At 34.9% G+C, this 12,560-nt stretch overlaps 1 protein-coding gene across 1 annotated transcript; it reads left to right on the top strand.

Annotated features, from left to right (window-relative positions):
• The first annotated feature begins 9,271 nt into the window (after positions 1-9,271).
• On the top strand, positions 9,272-12,027 carry LOC149804121 (neuronal acetylcholine receptor subunit beta-2-like). The gene has a single exon (XM_089951482.1). The coding sequence runs from the start codon at positions 9,901-9,903 to the stop codon at positions 11,167-11,169; it is 1,269 nt and encodes a 422-aa protein (XP_089807608.1). The 5' UTR covers positions 9,272-9,900; the 3' UTR covers positions 11,170-12,027.
• Positions 12,028-12,560: the final 533 nt, after the last annotated feature.

Here is a 12,560-nt window from a genome sequence, read left to right as displayed (position 1 = left end):
TACAAGTAGAAAGACACAACATTATATTTTTGCGAGATTTTCTGTCTTTATTATGTTGTCGTGAATGTTTGCCTTCGACAAATGGACTCGTTTTGCACTTTCTGTGGTTTGAGTTTCTTAAGATATGTAATTGTGTAATACGTTTCTCAAAATTCAGTACAACTAGAAAACCTTAATTTCTATCTGCTAAGTATTTTATATACAGATGGGAGAGGGGCAAATTTTGTTACGTCTTCCTCCATTTGCTGTGTTAAACATTTTGACACATCGTACCTAATATACAGCCATTCGAAATTCTAAAGTATCAATTCAGGTTATTGTTAGCTAAGAGTAAACAGAATCGTTTCAAAATGCTTTTAAACATATCACATTTATTTTACTCATTACAATCAACACATTAAATACGCCGAACATATTGATGTAGCTGGTTTAGGCATATGAGGAATGTGGCAGGTCAGGTCACTTTCCTGTTTTTTGTTTGGAATACAAAAATAAAGTGGGTTTCCATTGATTTATTTTGCAAATATTTGACCCCTTTGTTATCACTATGGAATACAGATTTTAAAACAGCGCTAATATATTCAAATAGGAAGAAACTTGACATACCCTATTTCTAAGTCAGACGATCTATAATTTTTTTAATGATGATATTGATTTTAGCTTCATCTAATGGATTCTAATGGATTCCAGTCATTTAAAAACAAGAAGAATTAACGTAATACTGCTGACCTGATCAATAAGATAAATATCACACAAGCCCAGAAAATGACTGCTGATGAATATATAATGTACCTTTCTGTTAATTTATGGCAGATTGAAGAGCTTCCAGCTCAAGTATTAAATAAAGATTGCGCGATTAATATTGATTTGTGCTTCATTTGTCAGTTTTCATTACTTTATCTCAGCGCCTTTCAGCGGAGAGGCTATACAATGGCATTCTCCTGCATGATGACAAAAAGAGTTCGTCCTACCTTCAAGTCAATGTACTAAATCAGTTTGACTGCCCACGCATTAATATGTATTTTATAATAACCAAACAATTTCGCTTTTCTCTAGCACCATTTATTCTGTTTTGGTTTACATCCATTAAATTGGATATTTGAATATTATTCCAGTTTCGCGGATTCATGTGAAATGTAAGAATCCTTCATCGTACACATAGCAGACGCCTTTAGTGGCATAGATGTCTTGTCGATATAAGTGATGTCAACATAAGTGGGTAGTACTGTACCGTCTTCTGGAAAAATATGAACAAGTGTTCTGTTTATTTTAATATGGGGAAACCTATATGGAAGTAGATTCATTGTTTTATGATTGGGCTGTTGTGTATTTTAGAAATTCAAGATTTTTTCGATTCAATTTTTAGTTGCAATGAGTAAGGCAAGGGTATCCAAACTCATCCTATTGGTTTCTATTTTTCAATGCTTTGAAATAAAAGAAAAACATTAATGGAATATTAATAATGGAAAAGAACTTTAAACAAAATGTGCTGATGAAACAATATTTGCAGATGGGTCAGAAGAATAACTAAACTTTAATTTAAATAAAGATGTGATCAGTGTTATATTATATATGGATTTAAAATTATTTTTGCAACCACTTAGGTGATATAGACAAAGTGTAATTGTGCAAAATTTTGTAGAGAAGAGTTTCACAGTAAATTCTGTCGTGGTGAGTGTGACACATAGCCATTTTTTTGTACTGTCCTTGACACGCAGTAAATTACTGACTATGAGAGATTGAATCTGCTCTCTTTGGTTCATGAATTGAATTTTAATTAGAGCCCGTTTGATAATGGTCTAAGAGATATGACAATGTAGTGTTAAGTGTAGTGAATGACAGGGTTGAGATTAACCAGAGCAAAAACGTTTGAAAACTCTTGGGCCAGTTAAAACAGGTATCATAAAATGTTAATTTTCAGAATAGTTATTAACAAAGGCAGACTGGAGAGGATTATTTTGACTTCGATGGGAGTGTTAAACGTTTTGGTGGTTAGAGAAAATAATTCTGATTAGGCTAGCTAAATGGGGGAGGGGGGGTCCCAGACGGAATTCAAGGTTTTAACTAAATCTTCCTTGCGAAGTTAGTCATTCTAAATTCTGAGGGACGCCATAATTTAATCTAAGAAAGATTAATAAGTACTTTATTTCATTAAATAAACTGTCAAAGGAAAGGGGTCTGGAAATTTGGGAGACCGGGAACCAGAGAAGAGCCCTTTGGCCTAGTAGTTAGAACGTGCGCCTCGGATGCTAGTGGTCCCGGATTCGAACCTCGGCCCGAGTCATACTAAAGACTTAGAAATATGGTACTAACAGCTGCCTTGCTGGGCACCCAGCATAATGAGGTTAGTATTAGGACTGATTGGCCTGGTGTCAGGATAATGTGACATGGTGGGACATGTTGCTAGATGTCTGCGGCATGATGCCTCAGTGCTTGACATCACTATTAGCTGTGGCACTGCAGGCATAGTAGCGATTGTTTTAAAGCTTTGTTAAAAATTCAAATTACAAATCATACCAGAGAAGAGACAGAGGGAATTCTCTGATGATGAGCGAGTTAGGGCTCTGGAAGCACAAAGGTATGGTCTCAACTACTTACAATACTTATAAGATGCATTGATCTAAGTTTGTAATTATTTGTTATTAGTTTAAATTCATGCTTCAAATTTTTCTTGAGTTATTGAAATGACCGTACAAACGTGATTTGGAATTTCATATGATTCATGTATTGTAAGAATGCTGTACAATATTTAATTGTTATGAAAAAATACGGCTTTACTGGTTTTGTATCTAATCGAAATCATGTAGCATATGCATTTCATGCCTTTCTTCTGATACGAATTGTGGGAGGGTAAACTGTCTATGTTAAAAGATTTGTATCATGTATGCTTGAAAATTATTTTGTATATGTCTGGAAATTTATGTCCATGAATCGCTAAATAGTAAAGTTAGGTAATAAGGACATGTAGTGAAGTCCATTAATTCATTGTGTAAGTAAGCTGTGAATTCTTTTCAGCCGAGAATTGATGGTGTTAGCATTATGAAAGTTTGTTGACTGACAGTGATTTACAGACCACTGGGACGCAGTAATAGTTACCTAAGAGGTCTAATTATGTCATGGTTCCAATTAGGAATGCGAGTAGTGGATATAAAAGATATTACTTTATAGTAATAGTGTTGTGAGTGTGTATTAGGTTGCGAACAGACTATAGCTTAGTTATGTTGAATTACCATAGACGGTATCTGACGTGAAAGTGTTGGAATATTTTTGATTCCAGGAGAAGAAAAACCTGCCATATATTTAGGTTGGGTATTATATATTTTTTCAACAGTTCCATTACCTGTACTGCAAATTGGAAAGAGCACAGTCGACAACGAATACAGTTTATGACCCAAAGAGGCAAGAGGAAAAGAAAGAGAGAGAGAGAGAAAAATAAGAAATGCGGCAACGAAGACCTATCACAAGCAGTAATTTGGCTAACTTAATTCTGCATAAATTTAAAAACTCTATTTCTAACAGACAGTGAATAATTCAAAGGTGAAGTTCAATTCCTTTTGTTTGTGTATTTGATTAAATTGTTATATTTTACATGTGTTGGGGGGTAGGTGCTGAAGTTGTTTTATTATATGACTGCTGAAATCTCTAATATTCTGTTCATTATTTTCAAATCTTATTTTATAGTTTCCTCGATCCGGGCAATAACAAAGCGGTCGAGCATCTCCTAGATAATGAATACCAAAAACCATAAGGGTCTCTCATCATCTTCCCACCTTCTGACACCAGATCAGTCTCAGCACCGCATTTTAAATAATGAGCAAATGTAAAACTTGATTAGAGCTAAGGAACATTTAAATTTCTGGAAGTATTTTTCCCCAACAAGTTATTATGATATAAAGGAAATTAACTTTCACCAAACGTGTAACATAAATACCGTAAATTTATATGTTATCAATTGGATAAAAGAGAAGGTTGTAAAAGAACAATAAAACCAAAAACCACTGATTGGCTCAATGACCAACGAACTGGAAAGAAGTCCTGTGGCTGGTCATTTATCATCCACTATCCACACTTCAAACAAAATTATTTCGAATGGAATAAATACAACCCTACAGAGAGGCCAGAAACTTGGAATGAATAAGAATGATATTGCAACTGCCGCAATTAATACGATCAACCCCAGCGGTTTTGAAACCGGATGAATAAAAACTGGACTCTTCACAAATATATTATTATTATTTTTAATATTATTATTATTATTATTATTATTATTATCTTAGATAAAATCTATAAAAGGACTATTCGTGCTCATCATTGACACAAGCGGACATGGGTTACACGTGTGGTTCTGAAACATGATACTGGCTTGATTATTTATGTTGATATTACTTTCCTGAGCTTCGAAATGATTACTTAAACAAATCAACTGATAGATGCATCAAGCATTTTACAGAAATGGTGTATTTGCTTCGTTAATAAGGGGATAATTCCTTAAATAATTGAACATGATACAACTAAAAAGACACATCGTCATATTGTTGCGAGTATTTTGCCTTTGTTGTATTGTCGTGAATGTTTGCCTTTGACAAAGGGATTCGTTTGGCACCGTCTGTGGTTGATTTTCTTAAGATATGTAATCGTTTAATATGTTTCTCAGAATCCACGACATCTGGAAAAGCTTATTTTCTATCTGCTTTGTATTTCATGGGGGTGGGGGTGGGGTGGGGGCAAATTTCCTTTCGTCTTCCTCCATTTGCTGTGTTAAACATTTTGACACATCGTACCTAATATACAGCCATTCAAAATTCTGAAGTATCAATTCAGGTTATTGTTAGCTAAGAGTAAACAGAATCGTTTCAAAATGCTTTTAAACATATCGCTTTTACTTTACTCATTACAATCAGCACATTAAATACGCCGAACATATTGATGTAGCTGGTTTAGGCATATGAGGAATGTGGCAGGTCAGGTCACTTTCCTGTTTTTTGTTTGGAATACAAAAATAAATTGGGTTTCCATTGATTTATTTTGCAAATATTTGACCCCTTTGTTATCACTATGGAATACAGATTTTAAAACAGCGCTGATATATTCAAATAGGAAGAAACTTGACATACCCTATTTCTAAGTCAGGCGATCAATCAATTTTGTTAATGATGATATTGATTTTAGCTTCATCTAATGGATTCCAGTCATTTAAAAACACGAAGAATTAACATAATAATGCTGACCTGATCAATAAGATAAATGTCACATGAGCCCAGAAAATGACTGCTGATGAATATATATTGTACCTCTCTGTTAATTTATGGCAGATTGAAGAGCTTCCAGCTCAAGTATTAAATAAAGATTGCGCGATTAATATTGATTTGTGCTTCATTTGTCAGTTTTCATTACTTTATCCCAGCGCATGTCTGCAGAGAGGCTATATAATGACATTCTCCTGCATGATAACAAAAAGGAGTTCGTCCTACCTTCAAGTCGATGTACTAAATCAGTTTGACTGCCCACGTATTAATATGTATTTTATAATAACCAAACAATTTCGCTTTTCTCTAGCACCATTTATTCTGTTTTGGTTTACATCCATTAAATTGGATATTTGAATATTATTCCAGTTTCGCGGATTCATGTGAAATGTTAAGAATCCTTCATCATACACATAGCAGACGCTTTTAGTGGCATAGATGTCTTGTCGACATAAGTGATGTCAACATAAGTGGGTAGTACTGTACCATCTTCTGGAAAAATATAACAAGTGTTCTGTTTATTTTAATACGGGTAAATCTATATGGAAGTAGATTAATTGTTTTATGATTGGGCTGTTGTGTATTTTAGAAATTCAAGATTTTTTCGATTCTATTTTTAGTTGCAATGAGTAAGGCAAGGGTATCCAAACTCGTCCTATTGGTTTCTATTTTTCAATGCTTTGAAATAAAAGAAAAACTTTAATGGAATATTAATAATGGAAAAGAACTTTAAACAAAATGTGCTGATGAAACAACAATATTTGTAGATAGGTCAGAAGAATAACTAAACTTTAAATAAAGATGCGATCAGTGTTATATTATATATGGATTTAAAATTATTTTTGCAACCACTTTGGTGATGTAGACAAAGTGTAATTGTGCAAAATTTTGTACAGAGAGTTTCACAGTAAATTCTGTCATGGTGAGTGTGACACGTAGCCATTTTTTTGTACTGTCCTTGACACGCAGTAAATTGCTGACTATGAGAGATTGAATCTGCTCTCTTTGGTTCATGAATTGAATTTTAATTAGAGCCCATTTGATAATGGTCTAAGAGATATGACAATGTAGTGTTAAGTGTAGTGAATGACAGGGTTGAGATTAACCAGAGCAAAAACGTTTGAAAACTCTTGGGCCATTTAAAACAGGTATCATAAAATGTTAATTTTCAGAATAGTTATTAACAAAGGCAGACTGGAGAGGATTATTTTGACTTCGATGGGAGTGTTACAAGTTTTGGTGGTTAGAGAAAATAATTCTGATTAGGCTAGCTAAATGGGGTGCGTGTTCCCAGACGGAATTCAAGGTTTTTGCTAAATGTTCTTTGCGACGTTAGTCATTCTAGATTCTGAGGGATGCCACAATTTAATGTGAGAAAGATTAATAAGTACTTTATTTCATTAAATAAACTGTCAAAGGAAAGGGGTCTGGAAATTTGGGAGACCGGGAACCAGAGAAGAGCCCTTTGGCCTAGTGGTTAGAACGTGCGCCTTGGATGCTAGTGGTCCCGGATTCGAACCTCGGCCCGAGTCATACTAAAGACTTAGAAATATGGTACTAACAGCTGCCTTGCTGGGCACCCAGCACAATGAGGTTAGTGTTAGGACTGATTGGCCTGGTGTCAGGATAATGTGACATGGTGGGACATGTTGCTAGATGTCTGCGGCATGATGCCTCAGTGCTTGACATCACTATTAGCTGTGGCACTGCAGGCATAGTAGCGATTGTTTTAAAGCTTTGTTAAAAATTCAAATCACAAATCATACCAGAGAAGAGACAGAGGGAATTCTCTGATGATGAGCGAGTTAGGGCTCTGGAAGCACAAAGGTATGGTCTCAACTACTTACAATACTTGTAAGATGCATTGATCTAAGTTTGTAATTATTTGTTATTAGTTTAAATTCATGCTTCAAATTTTTCTTAAGTTATTGAAATGACCATACAAACGTGATTTGGAATTTCATATGATTCATGTATTGTAAGAATGATGTACAATATTTAATTGGTATGAAAAAATACGGCTTTACTGGTTTTGTATCTAATCGAAATCATGTAGCATATGCATTTCACGCCTTTCTTCTGATACGAATTGTGGGAGGGTAAACTGTCTATGTTAAAAGATTTGTATCATGTATGCTTAAAAATTATTTTGTATATGTCTGGAAATTTATGTCCATGAATCACTAAATAGTAAAGTTAGGTAATAAGGACATGCAGTGAAGTCCATTAATTCATTGTGTAAGTAAGCTGTGAATTCTTTTCAGCCGAGAATTGATGGTGTTAGCATTATGAAAGTTTGTTGACTGACAGTGATTTACAGACCACTGGGGCGCAGTAATAGTTACCTAAGAGGTCTAATTATGTCATGGTTCCAATTAGGAATGCGAGTAGTGGATATAAAAGATATTACTTTATAGTAATAGTGTTGTGAGTGTGTATTAGGTTGCGAACAGACTATAGCTTAGTTATGTTGAATTACCATAGACGGTATCTGACGTGAAATTGTTGGAATATTTTTGATTCCAGAAGAAAAACCTGCCATATATTTAAGTTGGGTATTATATTATTTTTTCAACAGTTCCATTACCTGTACTGCAAATTGGAAAGAGCATAGTCGACAACGAATACGGTTTATGACCCAAAGAGGCAAGAGGAAAAGAAAGAGAGAGAGAGAAAAATAAGAAATGCGGCAACGAAGACCTATCACAAGCAGTAATTTGGCTAACTTAATTCTGCATAAATTTAAAAACTCTATTTCTAACAGACAGTGAATAATTCAGAGGTGAAGTTCAATTCCTTTTGTTTGTGTAATTGATTAAATGGTTATATTTTACATGTGTTGGGGGTAGGTGCTGAAGTTGTTTTATTATATGACTGCTGAAATCTCTAATATTCTGTTCATTATTTTCAAATCTTATTTTACAGTTTCCTCGATCCGGGCAATAACAAAGCGGTCGAGCATCTCCTAGATAACGAATACCAAAAACCATAAGGGTCTCTCATCATCTTCCCACCTTCTGACACCAGATCAGTCTCAACATCGCATTTTAAATAATGAGCAAGTGTAAAACTTGATTAGAGCTAAAGAACGTTTAAACTTCTGGAAGTATTTTTCCCCAACAAGTTATTATGATATAAAGGAAATTAACTTTCACCAAACGTGTAACATAAATACCGTAAATTTATATGTTATCAATTGGATAAAAGAGAAGGTTGTAAAAGAACAATAAAACCAAAAACCACTGATTGGCTCAATGACCAATGAACTGGAAAGAAGTCCTGTGGCTGGTCATTTATCATCCACTATCCACACTTCAAACGAAATTATTTCGAATGGAATAAATACAACCCTACAGAGAGGCCAGAAACTTGGAATGAATAAGAATGATATTGCAACTGCCGCAATTAATACGATCAACCCCAGCGGTTTTGAAACCGGATGAATAAAAACTGGACTCTTCACAAATATATTATTATTATTATTATTATTATTATTTTAGATAAAATCTATAAAAGGACTATTCGTGCTCATCATTGATACAAGCGGACATGGTTACACGTGTGGTTCTGAAACATGATACTGGCTTGATTATTTATGTTGATATTACTTTCCTGAGCTTCGAAATGATTACTTAAACAAATCAACTGATAGATGCATCAAGCATTTTACAGAAATGGTGTATTTGCTTCGTTAATAAGGGGATAATTCCTTAAATAATTGAACATGATACAACTAAAAAGACACATCGTCATATTGTTGCGAGTATTTTGCCTTTGTTGTATTGTCGTGAATGTTTGCCTTTGACAAAGGGATTCGTTTGGCACCGTCTGTGGTTGATTTTCTTAAGATATGTAATCGTTTAATATGTTTCTCAGAATCCACGACATCTGGAAAAGCTTATTTTCTATCTGCTTTGTATTTCATGGGGGTGGGGGTGGGGTGGGGGCAAATTTCCTTTCGTCTTCCTCAATTTGCTGTGTTAAACATTTTGACACATCGTACCTAATATATAGCCATTCGAAATTCTAATGTATCAATTCAGGTTATTGTTAGCTAAGAGTAAACAGAATCGTTTCAAAATGCTTTTAAACATATCGCTTTTACTTTACTCATTACAATCAACACATTAAATACACCGAACATATTGATGTAGCTGGTTGAGGCCTATGATGAAAGTCTCGGCTCAGGTCGCCTTCCTGTTTTTCTAAAAACCAAAGTGCATTTCCATTTATTTCTTTCGCAAATATTTGATCATTGCGTTTTCACAATAAAATAAAGATTTTAAAACAGCGCTAATATATTCATATAGGACTAAACTCGACGTACACATTTTTAAGTCAGACGAACTATCCAACGATTTTTTGTATGATGATATTGATTTTAGCTTCATCTAATGGATTCCAGTCATTTAATTCACGTAATATAACTGTCATGATCAATAATAAGATAAATATTAAAATGACTGCTGACGAATATGTTGTACCTCTCTTTTAATTTATGACATATTGAAGAGAGATTTAATATCGTACTCTGCTCTACTTTCCAACTCGTATCCAGTCACGCGCTTTAGAAATATCTACTGAAGAATACAAACAGTTCTGTCCGTGGATAGTTCAGCAATCTCAATACTGCCAGTTTCTGAATGAAGCAAACATGGATCAGAGATTACTCATTATAGCGCTACTTGTAAACTTTAATTTCATTATGTCAGTGCAGAAGTCAGCAGAGAGACTGTACAGTGATCTTCTCCAAAACTACATAAAAGGAGTTCGTCCAGGTATCGAGTCTAACTGTCCATTAAATGTAAATATCAGTTTGACAGTTGGTGCATTGTTGAATATAAACAGTGTTGAAGAAACCATGTCTGTCTCGGGATATTTAACAATGTTTTGGAGAGACGAACGGTTAAAATGGAATGCAACCGAATACGATGGACTTTCATCACTATTAATTGACCCAAGTCTCCTTTGGACACCAAGAATCGTATTGATTAACCCTGCCAAACAATTTCGAATGTTTGGTACTTATTGCACAGAGGTACGTGTGTATTGTGATGGTTCCATGGTTTGGAGCGCCGGAGACTTGATGGAAACAAATTGTAAAATTAATATCAGAAACTATCCGTTTGACATTCAAATGTGCGACATAAGTATTGCACCATGGGGATACATGGAGAGTGAAGTGAACCACACTACGTCTTTCTCTACGCAATTTAAGCACTTTCCTCTAGGAAACGATGAATGGGAACTTGTAAAACGGACCAACGTCGACTGGGAGGAAGAAGGGTACAAAGCGTCAAATTTTACGTTGCATTATAAAAGAAAATACCAATTTATCCTGATAATCATTATTGCCCCCATTATTATCCTGAATGTCATTAATATGGCGGTCTTTGGGATTCCTCCAAATTCTGGAGAGCGGATTTCATTTTCTGTGACAGTCCTTCTTTCATATGTTGTATTTCTTACCATTGTCAAGGATAATATTCCCAAAACGTCCAGTCCAGTGTCACTTCTAAGTGTATTTCTCATGATCCAAATCATCTTGAGTGCGTGCATAACGATGGAAACTGTTTTCATAGTGCAAGTCAGTAACAGATCACCAAGTATTCCGATTTCGGATTGGATTGTCTACATAGTACACAAGTCCAGAAAAATTGGGACTGAACAACAAACACAGGTTGAAGCAGATGGAAACATGCTGGAGAGAGTAGAGTCACCTGAAACAAGGCCAACGAACGCAACAATAAAAACTAGTGATAACGGCTGCAATCTAAGAACATGTCGTGGTTACACGAGGTCCAAAAAGCCTACATGGGAAGAGGTTGCACTTTGCCTCGATAGAATTTTGTTTTTTATCTTTATGTTTGTAATGCTTGTCTTTACAGTTTTGACAGTCATTTTCTTTGTTATTTATATATGAAGTAATCAACTGCAAGTTTTCTGTCTTTCATCGACCAACAGCCCTTATCTCGCAAAGATGGAAGCAAAATTACTAACAGACGGCTGCATCATGTGCAATGTAGAAATTAATATGCTGGAATTGTATTTATATTTTTATCGTGTTCTAATTTTGACACAAAGTACGAGAATACTTTGCTCTAACTTTATGCTTCGTTGAAGCTCTCAATGAATTTAACGCCGGTCAGCAGACAAAATAAACGTTTTATGCATCTGCACGTTCAGCAACCGGATATTTCAAGATAAGTGCAAGTAACGTAACATAGATAAATGACTCTGACGTAACAACGTCGGTGAAGGAGAAAGATTCTACTACAGCGCAAAGATCATACTTTGAAATCCGTGTGCTCTTCGATTTCTCTTCGACTGTTGTTAAAACTGATACATTTGTTACCGTTTCCTAATATTGACACTAATGTACGAGGTGTATTTGAAACGTTCTAAATACTTTGTTCAACATTTTGTATTTCATTAAACCTGCCAGTGACTTTAACGCCGATCAATAGAGCCGATGAAGATGAGATGCAATTGCACGTGCATCACGGAGAACATATTATGATATATGCATGTGACATAACAAAAATCAATGACTCTGACGTAACAATATCGGAGAAGGAGAAAAATGTTGCTACTGTGCAAAGAGCATACTTTATTTTATGCTAAGCAGTGAATGACTTGATTTTCTAATTAAAATAATATTGATATTTCACTGTAGTGAAAAAATATTATTTTGTCACTACAGGAACTACTATTTTGGGTCAGAACATACTTACCTCCCTTTGATTTTCTGTTTTAATAAAAAAACAAAAACGCAATTATACACTGATGAATTACTTGTGGTTGTTTTCTTATTAATAATCCCTGTCTGTTATCCTTGAAACTTGAAGTTTGTTATTCTGGAAATATCAGTTAATCTTTATCAATCTGATGTGGAGCTAATGTTGTGCGCAGATACACATAGCACAGCATAACATGTACGGTAAACAGCTCACATTACCGTAAGAAATCTGCTAATTCACTGTGACACAAACTTTAGGTAGCCAACGTATGTGAGCATCAAATAAAAAGAATTTTTGCTTGAAACGAGTGAATAACGGATACATTTCATCTTGTGGGCCAAAATCAGCCACTCGCCTGACATAAAGAGAGTGAACAGGAACGTCTGAATCAGGTTTCACAGGTGATGAAACATGGATTTACTTTTTTGAACCTAGAGTCGAGAGAAAATAATAGTTTGCGCATTATTTTTCGATGCAAAAGTCCTGGCCATCCTTGTACCTTTGTCTGACTCAGCTAGTGGCACTGGACACTTTTGTGCCTCCAAACTGTTGCGAAAAGTTGGGGAGCACTAGT

This window comes from Sinohyriopsis cumingii, chromosome 3, assembly GCF_028554795.1.
Source record: "Sinohyriopsis cumingii isolate HCF-2022 chromosome 3, ASM2855479v2, whole genome shotgun sequence".
Classification (NCBI taxonomy): domain Eukaryota; kingdom Metazoa; phylum Mollusca; class Bivalvia; order Unionida; family Unionidae; genus Sinohyriopsis; species Sinohyriopsis cumingii.
This window is presented reverse-complemented; position numbering and strand designations above follow the sequence as displayed.

Excerpts from the sequence above, each read along its gene's own strand:
- LOC149804121 (XM_089951482.1), top strand. The coding sequence starts at position 9,901 with ATGGATCAGAGATTACTCATTATAGCGCTACTTGTAAACTTTAATTTC.